At 32.1% G+C, this 13,490-nt stretch overlaps 4 protein-coding genes across 4 annotated transcripts; 3 read left to right on the top strand and 1 right to left on the bottom strand.

The window, feature by feature from the left end:
• Positions 1–6: 6 nt before the first annotated feature.
• Positions 7–6,796, top strand: LOC134827800 (E3 ubiquitin-protein ligase TRIP12; the record flags this gene model as incomplete). The annotated part of the gene is made up of 7 exons (XM_063840636.1): positions 7–2,721; positions 2,775–2,972; positions 3,037–3,181; positions 4,315–5,555; positions 5,635–5,823; positions 5,893–6,094; positions 6,156–6,796. Coding segments are annotated over 7 exons (5,148 nt in total), but the record flags the coding sequence as incomplete, so codon positions are not given.
• Positions 6,797–7,469: 673 nt separating this feature from the next.
• LOC134826932 (trafficking protein particle complex subunit 3) lies at positions 7,470–9,304 on the top strand. The gene is made up of 2 exons (XM_063839443.1): positions 7,470–7,661; positions 8,720–9,304. The coding sequence occupies exons 1-2, from the start codon at positions 7,623–7,625 to the stop codon at positions 9,215–9,217; spliced, it is 537 nt and encodes a 178-aa protein (XP_063695513.1). The 5' UTR covers positions 7,470–7,622; the 3' UTR covers positions 9,218–9,304.
• On the top strand, positions 7,668–8,673 carry LOC134826931 (nuclear transcription factor Y subunit alpha). Its single transcript, XM_063839441.1, has one exon. The coding sequence runs from the start codon at positions 7,746–7,748 to the stop codon at positions 8,514–8,516; it is 771 nt and encodes a 256-aa protein (XP_063695511.1). The 5' UTR covers positions 7,668–7,745; the 3' UTR covers positions 8,517–8,673.
• Positions 9,305–9,597: 293 nt separating the features above from the next.
• Positions 9,598–13,285, bottom strand: LOC134826930 (glycogen phosphorylase). Its single transcript, XM_063839440.1, has 5 exons — positions 13,155–13,285; positions 12,813–13,069; positions 12,091–12,322; positions 10,108–12,011; positions 9,598–10,046 (listed from the first exon to the last, which is right to left on the bottom strand). Exons 2-5 carry the CDS (start codon positions 13,053–13,055, stop codon positions 9,897–9,899), a joined length of 2,529 nt encoding a protein of 842 aa, XP_063695510.1. The 5' UTR covers positions 13,056–13,069; positions 13,155–13,285; the 3' UTR covers positions 9,598–9,896.
• Positions 13,286–13,490: the final 205 nt, after the last annotated feature.

The following is a 13,490-nucleotide window of genomic DNA, read 5'->3' on the forward strand; positions in this document are numbered from 1 at the left end:
GCGATCCCAGCCTTTTTAGAGAAACTGCAAGTTATACAATGGGTAGATGTAGCTGAGCAGAGTTTGACAGCATTGGAGATATTATCACGTCGCCACAACAAAGCTATTTTGCAAGCAAATGGAATATCGGCTTGTTTAGTATATTTAGATTTCTTTTCGATAAACGCTCAAAGATGTGCATTGTCAATAACCGCTAATTGTTGCCAAAATCTAAACAAAGAGGAGTTTGAATTTGTTAGAGAATCATTACCGTTACTCGCTCGTTTGCTTTCTCAGCAAGATAAAAAGAGTGTAGAGAGCATTTGCACTGCATTTCATCGCTTAGTTGATAGTTTTCAACATGATTCTTCTATTTTACAATTGATTGTAAGTAAAGAGTTATTAAAGAATTGCCAACAATTACTTGTGGTAGTACCGCCGGTATTAAATTCTGCGACGTTCACTAATGTTGTTCGAATGTTGAGTTTGATATGTACAAATTGTCCTGACTTGGCTCTTACTTTATTAAAAAGCGATATTGCATCAACTTTATTATATTTGTTAACCGGCACTTCAGAAATTGACATTAATAAAGAAGTCGAACTGATTTCTCGAAATCCTTCGGAAATTTATGAAATTACATGCTTAATAGGAGAACTTATGCCTCGATTACCAAATGATGGCATATTTAACGTTGATATATTACTGGAACGACCCAATTCAAGTCCACAATATACCGTACAGTGGCAATGGAAAGACGATAGGAATATTTGGCGCTCATACAATGCTATAGATTCACGTATGATTGAAGCAGCACATTTAAATTCAGATGAAGAAATAACGTTAACCTCCTTGGGGCGCACATATACTATAGACTATGGCACAATGACACAAATTAATGAAGATACCGGAACTACCAGAATGATACAAAGAAAATTAAGTCCGTCGAATCAAATGTTCCATAAAGCTATATCCATGCCATCTAGCATGCACCAAAATACAAGCACAGATGTATATTTAGATGCAGGGTCTTTCTCAAATGATGCTCGGATATCTTGTCTAAAAGAAGAACGCGGACTTGCATCTAATTTCATTAAAACTTTGTTTTCTGTACTCTACGAAGTGTATAGTTCATCTGCTGGTCCAGCGGTTCGGTATAAATGCTTACGAGCACTTTTGCGTATGGTTTACTTTGCTAACACAGATTTATTGAAAGAAGTATTAAAAATCCAATTGGTGTCATCTCATATTGCAGGAATGCTAGCTTCTAATGATTTACGTATTGTCGTAGGGGCTCTTCAAATGGCAGAAATTCTTATGCAAAAGCTACCAGATGTTTTTGCAATTAATTTTCGTCGGGAAGGTGTAATGCACCAAATCAATCTGCTTGCCGAATCAACTATGCCTATTTGTATTGTACAGTCGCCCAAATTAGAGACCCTTAGTGCTCCACCATGTACATCATCAGCAAATACCTCGTTTAATTTTGATCATCATGCAGTAGCTTCAACCAGTAAAGGACCCATCGATAAAACCGATATGTTTTCACAAACGAATATGTGCTTATCAGTGCCATCCACTAGTTCAACTTTAATCCCGTCATTGCCAACAACCAAAAATAATTCAAGTTCCGCAGCTTATCAAGGACATTTATCATTTGAAATGAATATTGCATCATCTGATTCATCTAGAAAAAAGAGCGAAGCTATGCCAGGGCTACAAAATGTGAATAAACCAACCGAAGCTGATGATTCATTATCAAAAAATAGATCAAATTCAACTAACAGTGAATCGACTAGCAATCTTCATTTAAGAATGAGTGATATATTGAAAAGAAAAGTGCCGTTAAAACGTGGAAAGTCTGCAACCACCCCCAATGCTAGACCAAAAGCTGGTCCAGAAGATCATCAACGTTCAACAAATAACGACGTTTCATCTAGTTTAGACTTACAACAATATCAATCATCATCTATAATGAATGAATTAGTTAATAAAACTAACCATTTTGGTGGATACGGACGCACGAACACAACTAACTCGTCCATCAATGGCAAAGCTAAACAATCCAACACATCATCATCTAAGACAACTTCGTTTTTAGCATCCCTTAATCCAGCCAGATGGGGCCGCTCAGGCTCTCATAATAGTTTATCAAAAGATCAAGGTACCAAAGATTATAATTTTATGTCTAACTCTAATTTGTTGGTTGCCGGAAATCGTGAGAAAATACGCCAATGGATACGAGAACAATGCATTAAATTTGTAAAGCAATATCCAGACCAAGTACTGTTCAGTAACGAACCGATTTCTTCAGCATTTTCAATTTTGAACCGCCTCAAAAATGCAATTCAACGCTTAGATGGTACACTAAATGAATGTTTAAACTCCTTGCAAGAGTTACGTGATATTTTGATAGAAAGCGATATCTCTCCTTTCGAAGTTAACCATTCTGGATTAATAAAAGCCATGATAGATTTTATGACTGATGAAAATTCAATTGTTAATAGAAATGACCGATTGCGTGCATTTTTACATGTGTTCTCGGGTCTTCCACTTGACGGAAACCATAATGGAACAATTCATCAAATAAATCCAGCTTCATTTAGTACGTTTGTAGCTAAACTCAATAGCTGTGTATCACAATTAGAACAGTTCCCAGTGAAAGTACACGATCTCCCTGGTGGCGTTGGAGGACGATCAAATACAAGTGCACTTAAATTTTTTAACACACATCAACTTAAGGTCAGTGAAACTCAGTCAGCATATACAACTTCACCAACCCCTTTTTTTTACAGTGTAACTTGCAACGTCATCCGGACTGTAGTAATTTACGTCAATGGAAAGGAGGCACTGTAAAAATTGATCCTCTTGCTCTCGTACAAGCAATTGAGCGCTATCTAGTTATTCGAGGTTATGGCGGTATACGAGTAGATTCTGAAGAAGATTCTGAAGATGAAATCGATAACATTGATACAGCAACAATGATGAATCAGGTAGTATTTATCATATTTCTATATTAATTTTTATTTAAATCTTCTTTTAATCTTCAAAAACTAGCAAAACAACACAACGCACAAATTACAATTTTTGATTGGAGACGAGATTCTACCCTACAATATGACAGTTTATCAAGCAATTCGACAATATTCTCCACTAGCCCAAGATCTTTCCGAAACCGAGACCGATACGGAGAATGCAATAGGCAAGTATTCTGTAAAATTTTATTTTAAATATTAGGTAGTTATATTTTTTTTTATATGGGCCAAGTTTTTTTCAATTTTTTCTTTGGATTGGTTAAAAGGTAGCTTTTTGTTTAAGATAAAAAAAACTAAAATCAAAGAAGTTTCACATTACCTCCCACCTAGCTTTTTTCAAAAATCCAAAGAGCAAATAATGGAATAATGATAATCGTCATATAAGTATAACCGTCAAAAGATACGTAAAATGACTAAAAATCATCAAATGTTTTTTGAAATCTATAATTTTTTGATAAATATGGATGGCTCCACTGCGGTTCATAAGATCCTATTGTTTTGGCTTAGACTTATTTTCACAGAAAAAAATTGAAAAATTCATAGTTTGCTAAAAATTTTTTCTTTGAAAAGAAATCGTTAGAAAATTATTTTTGAAACGATATTCATCTAAATGTGAGAACAAAATATCTATTAAATATTGAAGTTGTTTAAAAATGCTGAAAAAGATGGTAAAATCATCAATATTTTCTGTTTCATTACTCCCACCTCACATCCTTACTTTTTAAGGTCCAAAAAGTTTTTTTGTTTGAAATTGTATTTACTTGTCTAACAAATAAAATCTACTTACCACACAAGCCAGTTCAAAATATTATATAAAAATAAAGAATAATTTATGTACTTAAAATATTCCTCATGATGATGGGGAAGAACATAAAACAAAATTAGTTTTTCGAACACCCTTCATATATATATTATAATATATATATATATGGTGCATTCCATTCTAAAAAATACCAAAATCCCGGATTCTCATAGAACAGTAACAGAAATAAAAAAACTGAAGAGTTTATCATGATGTCCATCAAAAAAGAAGAAACTTTTGCTTTGGCGTACCGTTTGGTCAGCAAGCTCAAAAATTTGATTTTTTAGCGTTTTTAAAAAATTTTGAGTCATTGATAAAAATTTTTAAAATAAGTCGAAAATGAATGTTGTCTTAGCAAAAGTTTCTTATTTTCGGATGGACATCACGATGAGAAATTAAAAACTGTACTTCTACAGGTAAATTTAAAATCCGGGATTTTGGTATTTTTTAGAATGGAATCCTCTATATATATATATAATTATTTTATTTTTAAAATAGGAAACGCGTCCATTTGGGCTCAACAACATACAATATATTACCGTCCCGTTCAACATGGTGCTAAAGCCACATCCATTTCTGTGTCCAATCGCAGAGCTAACAAATACTGTGTAAGCAAAACTGGAAACAAAAAAAAGACAGATAATTGGAGTGATGGAGTTGTTCCGCCAATTGTATCACCGCTTTCTATTTTTTTAACTCCAAAATTACCTGAAGTGGTCACCGTACAAGACGCCTCATTACACGTACTTACGTTGTTGAGAATCGTAAACGCTCTAAATAGACATTGGACTTCGCTGTATATTTATGCTCCTTACATCAATATTATACCACAAAGTGAGTTTGTGCATTCAAAAATTGCTGCTAAAGCAACACGACAGCTTCAAGATCCGTTGGTCATAATGACAGGGAATTTACCGCAGTGGTTACAACAAATTTCTGCAGTGTGCCCGTTCCTCTTTCCATTTGAAACCAGACAATTATTGTTCTATGCTATATCATTTGATAGAGATCGTGCCTTGCAAAGACTATTAGAAACAACACCAGACCTAAATTCATCTGATTCCTCAGAAAGAGTGACACCTCGTTTAGATCGTCGTAAACGAGCAATATCACGAGAAAATATCCTCAAACAAGCTGAGGCAATAATGCAAGACTTTGGGCATTCCAAGGCATTATTAGAAATCCAATATGAAAACGAAGTAGGCACAGGGTTAGGTCCTACTTTGGAGTTTTACGCTTTAGTGTCTACTGAATTACAACGTTGTGATTTGTGTTTATGGAATGACAGTAATAGTTACAAATCATCTCAGCAAAAAAGTTCTAATATAGTTACTGACGATATACTAAAAACAGATACACATAATGTATCATTGAATTTAAGTACTACAACACAAAAACAAATAAAAATGACAAGAAATCAAGAAACCAACCAAATAAATGATATAAACCTACACATGGAAAATAACACACAAATGTTTGGACAAAATGACTCGTTAAATATGCTAATTGAGCAATCCGATACAATTGTTTTACATTCAAATGCAGATAACAGTGTCACTTTCCTAGATGAAATTTCAGAAATCACATCTTCGAATAATAATAAGTATGTGAAAGCACCATTTGGTTTATTTCCGGCTCCATTAAGTAAATCTGCAAAAACAACACATATTTCAAGAGTAAAAAACAAATTTAAATTTATGGGAAAATTTATGGCAAAAGCAGTGATGGATAGCCGTTTGGTCAGTATATTTTCCTTGTTTTTCTTACTTTTTTTTCTTATTGATTATATTAAATATATTAAATATTTATATTAAATAGCTGGACTTGCCATTTTCTATTCCTTTTTATCGTTGGCTTTTAACTGAAGAGCACACATTTGGCCTAGGAGATCTTCAACAAGTAGCACCAGAAATTCAGGCGACGCTCTTGAGGCTTAATGAAATAGTTATAAAACGTGATATAATTCAAGACGATAATACATTGGATGCGATCGAGAAGAAAGAAAAGGTGAACCTCTTTTTCATGTATTATCCATTACATCGTTATTTATATAATGAGTATGACCTATTTTTATAGATTGAAAATCTCGATTTGGATGGATGTTTAATAGCTGATCTTGGTTTAGATTTCGTTTTACCCGGTCATTCTAACATAGAATTGCGCCGAGGTGGGCGAGATATTCCAGTTACAATTCACAATCTCCATCAATACATTTCATTGGTAACATATTGGTTCCTTAACGAAGGCGTTTCAAAACAATTTGAAGCATTAAAAGAAGGTTTGATTTAAATTAAAGTTATATATATATATTTTTTTTAAATAAGCTATCTGTTTAATAGGGTTTGATTCGGTTTTTCCCAGTCACCGATTGCGTATGTTCTATCCAGAAGAACTAGAAAATATATTTTGTGGAACTGGAATGAATAATTATGAAGTGTGGGACCAAAAAATGTTAGCAGAATGTTGTCGACCAGATCACGGTTTCACTCAAGATTCAAAAACAATTAAATACTTTTACGAAATTCTCAGTACATACACAAAAGAAGAGCAGCGGTTATTTTTACAATTTGTTACAGGAACCCCACGTTTACCTACGGGAGGATTTAAAGCTTTGACCCCTCCTTTGACTATTGTTAGAAAAACTAATGATGGAAAAAAAAGTCCCGATGATTACTTACCTTCAGTTATGACGTGTGTTAATTATTTGAAATTACCAGAATATACAACAAAGGAAATAATGCGTCAAAAGCTAAAATTTGCAGCGAACGAAGGAAGTATGTGCTTCCATTTATCCTAAGAGCAAACAATAATTTGAAGGTAAAATCCTTTAAAATCCAAATTGAGTTTTCTAATGTAAAATTAAAATTACTCAGATAAACCTTTTATTAAGAAAAATAAATACATAAACATACATAATTATTATTTACATATAATATTATTTACAAAGAATATTGAAGTATATAATAAAAATCTAATTGAATTTTGTTTGTTTTTTGAAATGTTTCAGCTTCTATATGATTTATAAAATTGAACACATGACGGATTCCACGTGAGATGAACGATGTTCATAAGATAACGATGTTCTTCCGATATCGATGAAACTTACCTGAAAAATATAAGAAATTTTTTTTTTTTTTTTAAAATTAGAAATTAAGCTTTTAGGCTATTTGTATGTATGTGTTATTTATCACATTTATGCGATCTTTTTTGTTTGTACTCCACTTGAGTAACAAAACCAACTAAAAAATAGAGATGTTGGAAATAAAACAAAAAAAAACAACAGACATTTAATATTTCTAATACTTTTAATATTTTATGTTAATTTTTTTTGTACCTCCTATTCATATGAAAGCTCATAATTTTTCCATTAATTTTAATTAAAAAAAAAAAAACAAATATTTTTATAATTGTTTAACGAATTTCAATATCGGAACTAATTCAAAAGTTATATTTTCCATCGGGATCGTGTTTCGATACAAGTTTCAAATCAAATTGTTCAGTTTAGGCGCCATCCATTTACGGCGTCGGATAATAGAGGATTTTTTTTTTATAGCATCGAAAACCGTCAGAATTTGATGACCCCTTTTCTACGTATTTTAAGAAATACGTAATACGTATGAAATAATTGTTGTTGAAATCCATGGAAAATTCAGTAACCCCCACCTCCTCTAAGCTTCCGACGCCGTAAATGAATGGCGCCTACTTGAATCCAAGTACTATTGAGCTTTTAACCAAGTGAAAATTTTTAATTTTTTTAAAATTTAGATAAACAGACTGATAAATATTACCTAAATATAATTCAAAGCATGACCCGAAATTCAAACCGTCTTGACTTGAAGAAAATTGTAAGTTAATATAATAAGTAAACGTACTTATCACGTAAATCTTTCACTTGGGCAAGAGCGTCTATATAGAATTTATAATTTAAAATGGAAAACGTAGCGATAAAAGTTGAAAGCAATCAAATGAGTGGGGCGAATCATACATCACAAATGATTACAAATGCTAGTAATCCTATACTATTACAAACTTTGCCACAGCAAATATCATCAGGACCTAATGGACAACAAACTTTTCAACTATTACCCATTACTGGTGGAAGTCAAGTAGTACTATCACCTCAATCCTCAAATCAAAATCAATTACAATCACATTTAATACAAATGCCAGATGGACAAACGTATCTGTATCCTATGATTCATCAAATGCCAGAGTCCGTGCAACCAACTGTTCAAGCTCCACAATTTATAAATTTAAATGGTCAGCTGATTCAAATCAATGGGAGTTCAATTGGGACAGCACAAGCACAAGGTCAGTCGCAAATGGTTCCGCAACAACAAAGTCATCAAAACAATCAGATGGCATCCCAACTTTTAGTACAATTAAGACAAGACACCAACGAAAATTCAACATCTCAACCAACACAAGACATTTTTCAATCATTAACTCAACAAACAAATGCATCGATTCAAGAAACAGATGAGGAACCTTTGTATGTCAATGCAAAACAGTACAAAAGAATCTTGAAAAGGCGTGCTGCTCGAGCTAAATTAGAAGCACAAGGCAAGATACCAAAAGAACGTCCAAAATATTTACACGAATCCAGACACCGACATGCAATGAATCGAGTACGAGGAGAGGGAGGACGATTTCATTCTGGTTCTTCTAAAGGAAAACAGAATTGTTATTCAACATCATAATAAAAACAAATACTATATTTTTTCTTTCAACTAAACTTTCTTTTGTAAATTCAAGAAAATGACACAAAATATAACTTTACTCTTTTTGTACAACCTATATATTTTCAGTAAATATTTTTTGTTTGAGTTCTCTGAATAAATTGTCGTTTGGCTAATATTCCTTTTATTTTTTTTTAATTATCCCTTACTTTACTTTATTTCAGAGTTCCGAGCTTATGAGTCTCACATATGGATCTATGGTATCAAAGATTTTGCGAGACTATGATAACACTGATGAAGTTAATAAACAACTCGAACGAATTGGGTACAATATGGGAATTCGTCTAATTGAAGATTTTCTTTCGCGCACTATGTCCTCACGTTGCTTGGATATTCGTGAGACTGCAGAAAAAATTCAACTTGCATTCCGAATGTACCTATCGATTCAACCATCTCTTTTGAATTGGGCATCTACTGGTGATGAATTTTCTCTTATGTTTGAACAGAATCCACTGGCAGAATTCGTTGAGTTACCGCAAGATTTAACAAATTTAAAGTATTCTAATGTAATATGCGGATGTATTAGAGGCGCTCTGGAAATGGTTCAATTAGATGTTCAGTGTTGGTTTGTACAAGATCAATTAAAAGGTGACAGTATAACTGAACTAAGGGTAAAGTGTTTGAGAAGGTTGGAAGATCAAGTGCCAGCCGGAGAAGATTGAGTAAAAATATCAATTTAAGTTCATGATGAAACCGATGTGCGCAATACATTTTGAACTTGATTTAAATAAATTAGATAAACTAAAATATTCCAATATTTTTTTTATTGCATTCTTTTATAAATAAATTTAAGTATTTTCATTCATAATCTCTATATCGTTCTCTATATAGTTCGAAAATTAAACGAAATTGACATATTTTTTTTATCTTTTATTTATTAATTTTGCCATTTTGTATGAAGAAGTATTTCAATTTTTTTTTATATTTTAGACCTCCCTCTTTTTGAAAAAAAACCTTTGGGAAAAACATCGTTAAATAAATTGGAACAGCCGCTAGTTAAAAAAAAAAGAACACACAATTTTAAATCATAAAAATCATTAAAAATATTCATATTTAAATAACCTTTATTATAAATAAAAACAAGAAATAAAATAAGAAAAAAATTTATAAAATTGCACTGAAATAATTTTTTATAATAATATTAGATAGATAGCTTTTTATAACATAATAATTGGTTATTAGAAAATATTTTGCTCAATGTTTCTTTTCATAAATATATGTGATTTTTTTATTTAGTTTATTAGAATTTTATTTAACATTCAAACACAATTATAACAATATTTATATTTTCTTCTAATATGGCAAAGCAATCTTCCTTTTCGAGAGAATTTGTGATTTTTTTTATTTAATAGCGTGTGGATCGGGAAGCTTCTCCCATGATGGTTCAACACCCCAAATTTCGCGTGCATACTCAGCAATTGTACGATCACTGGAAAATTTGCCGCTAGAGGCAATATTGTGAATTGCCATTTCCAACCATTTCGCTTGATTCTGAAAATTAAAAAAAAATTGTAATGATTTTTGCTTTTTTTATTATTAGAATTTCGTGTACCTTATATGTTTCAGAAACTTTATCTTGCGTTTTTATGTAATCTTCATAATCTGCCAAAACATAATAACGGTCGTATTTCATGAGACAGTCTGCCACGTCACGGAATTCATTTGGATTATTAGGACTGAAAAATCCGCCTTGTATTTGATCAATGCATTGCTTTATTTCAGCATTGCGATTATAGTAATCGTAGGCATTATAGCCTTTGCGCTTTAGTTCTTCAACCTGATCGACAGTCATTCCGAAAATGAAAATATTTTCATTACCCATTTCTTCTGCCATTTCAACATTAGCACCATCTAATGTACCAATAGTCAAGGCTCCATTTAACATGAATTTCATATTGCCCGTGCCCGAAGCTTCAGTACCAGCTGTAGAGATTTGTTCAGATAAATCTGCTGCTGGCATAATTTTTTCTGCTAATGTTACGCGATAGTTTTCTAAGAAAATAACTTTTAATTTGTCACCAACAATAGGATCATTATTCACTACATTTCCAACGGCGCAAATAAGTTTAATGATTTGCTTTGCCATATAATAACCTGGTGCTGCTTTTCCACCAATCATGATCGTCCTCGGTACAATGTTAGCTGTGGGATCACGCTTAATTCGGTTATACATAGTAATAATATGCAAGCAATTTAAAAGTTGACGCTTGTATTCATGAATACGTTTAACTTGAAAGTCGAAGATAGATGTAGGATTAATTTGCACCCCATAATCATGTTCCAACAAACGAGCAAACTTATTTTTGTTGTCTTGCTTACTTTGTGCAACTTGACGTTGAAAAGTAGGATCTTTTGCCCATTTCTTTAAGCTAGTTAATTGATCTAGGTGAACGGGCCAATCCTCACCGATTTTATCACTTATGATATCAGCTAGGCCGGGATTGCATAATAGTAACCAACGACGAGGAGTGATTCCATTAGTTTTGTTTTGGAATTTCTCAGGGAACATTTCATAAAAATCTTTAAACAAATCTTGTTTAATGATTTCTGAGTGAATCGCAGCAACACCATTTACAGCGTGAGAACCAACAATGGACAAATTGGCCATATTAATTTTTTTCTCTCCATATTCTTCCACTAAAGACATACGACGCATACGATCAATATCATTGGGGAATTTTTTTTTCACGTCCTCCAAATGCAAGAAATTTATTTGATAAATGATTTCCAAATGTCGTGGTAATATGGATTCTAAAAGCGAGACTGGCCAGCGCTCCAGAGCTTCAGGTAAGACGGTATGATTTGTATAAGCACAGGTACGCACAACAATATCCCATGCTTTTTCCCACGTCAAATGTTCTTCATCGAGGAAGATACGCATCAGTTCAGGAATTGCCAAAGATGGATGCGTATCATTTAACTGAATCGCTACTTTGTCAGGAAAGTGGTCGAAATGTGTACGTACGGCCTCTCTTGATCCAAACTTGGATGACTTATATCGTCGGACAATGTCTTGAAGAGTAGCTGCACACATAAAGTACTCCTGTTTCAAGCGAAGCTCTTTACCTTCAAAGAAGTTGTCATTTGGATACAACACACGTGAGATGTTTTCAGCTAAATTACGATCGAGTACAGCTTGAATATAATCACCATCGTTGAAAAACTTTAAATTAAAATCAATTGGTGATTTCGCCGACCATAAACGTAGAGTGTTTACAACGTTGTTCTTGTAGCCGGGAATTGGGTTATCGTAAGGCATCGCGAAGACAATTTGCGTATCAACCCACTTTTTCCCTTCAGGTGTATCAATAACTCGTCCATAGAAATTTATTGGTAACATAAATTCAGGACGAGCTTTTTCCCATGGGTTACCATAACGAAGCCAATCATCTGGTTTTTCAACTTGTTCTCCATTTTGAATTTTTTGAGCAAATATTCCATACTCATAACGAATACCTTTTAAAAAAATTTAATACAATAATAATATACCTTGTAAAATAAGCAATTTTTAGAGGTATTGAAGGTACTCTATTACCATAACCATATGCAGCCATTCCCAAAGTTGCCATTGAGTCTAAAAAGCAGGCTGCAAGACGACCGAGCCCACCGTTACCGAGACCAGCATCTTCTTCCATATCTTCAAGCTCTTCCATATCTAAGCCAAGTTGATATATTGCCTCATCACAAGTTCCTTGAATGCCTAAATTTATCATAGTATTTTGCAAAGTACGACCCATATAAAACTCCAACGACAAATAATAGACACGCTAAAGAAAATATAAATAACATCTATATTATTAAATATTTACAAAAATATAAGAACATACATAGAAAATTAATATATTTTTTCAATTAATATTATTATCAATTATCACGTGCATCTTACCCTACAAAATATATGTCTTCTAATAGTATAAATTTTAGCAGAAATATAAAAAATGAAATAATATCACTTGCTGTATTATGTATGTAAATGACAAATAAAGGTCAAATATATTTTATTAAAAATAAATTTTATTAAATTTAATTTTAAAATATTGGTTGAAACATTCGGTTTATGTTCACCCTTGAAATATTATAAAAGATATAAAGAAGTTTATTTTTTTTTTTTTAATTTCATTGATCCTTACACTAGAAATTTACCGAAAAAATAACACAAAACATACGAATTTAATTACAAAAGTTAAAATTTAAGTATCTTAAAATAGAACAAAAAATATTTTAAAAAAAATTACCTTAAATGTTTTATAAACTTACTTTAGGATCCTTGTCATAATAGTATTGTTGAGTTCGAATCCAACGTGAAACCAGATGATCTTTTACAGTATGAGCTAAAGCAAAGTAATAGTCTCTTGTTGTGGATACATTTCGGTCTTTTACCAGAGTATAATGCAAGTGGCGATTGAATCCCTTTTTAACTTCACTGACATCTTCAACTCCAGCAATACTTCGAACACTAATTTGCTTTTTACGCTCGGCATCAGTTTGAGGCTTGGACATTTTTGATTTGTTTCCTTTAAGATTTAAACAAAATTATAATGTTATAAAAATGTCAAAATGTTGTTGTAAAAAACTATTTGTGAAAATTTTGAAACTAACTTTACAGAACAATTTTATTAAAAAAAGCTTTTTTTAAAGAGACCTCTTAACCATGTAATGTCTCAAATATAAGTGATATAAGAAAATTATTAAGGGCATTTGGAAGTCAAACATGCGCCGTTTAGTGTATTTGAAAAAAGTGACATTTTATTCATATACATACCATTTAACCATGTATCTTGTTCGATGAAAACAGTTTGTGTTATTAAACTAATTGTTTATGTATCATATTTTATTTGCTTTTTAAATTAAATATTTAATTGATTCAATGTATATTTTAAAAATTAATAGCTAATTAACGAAAAAATTAATATCAATTCAAAAATATCCTGAAAC

Source organism: Culicoides brevitarsis, chromosome 1, assembly GCF_036172545.1.
Source record: "Culicoides brevitarsis isolate CSIRO-B50_1 chromosome 1, AGI_CSIRO_Cbre_v1, whole genome shotgun sequence".
Taxonomy (NCBI): domain Eukaryota; kingdom Metazoa; phylum Arthropoda; class Insecta; order Diptera; family Ceratopogonidae; genus Culicoides; species Culicoides brevitarsis.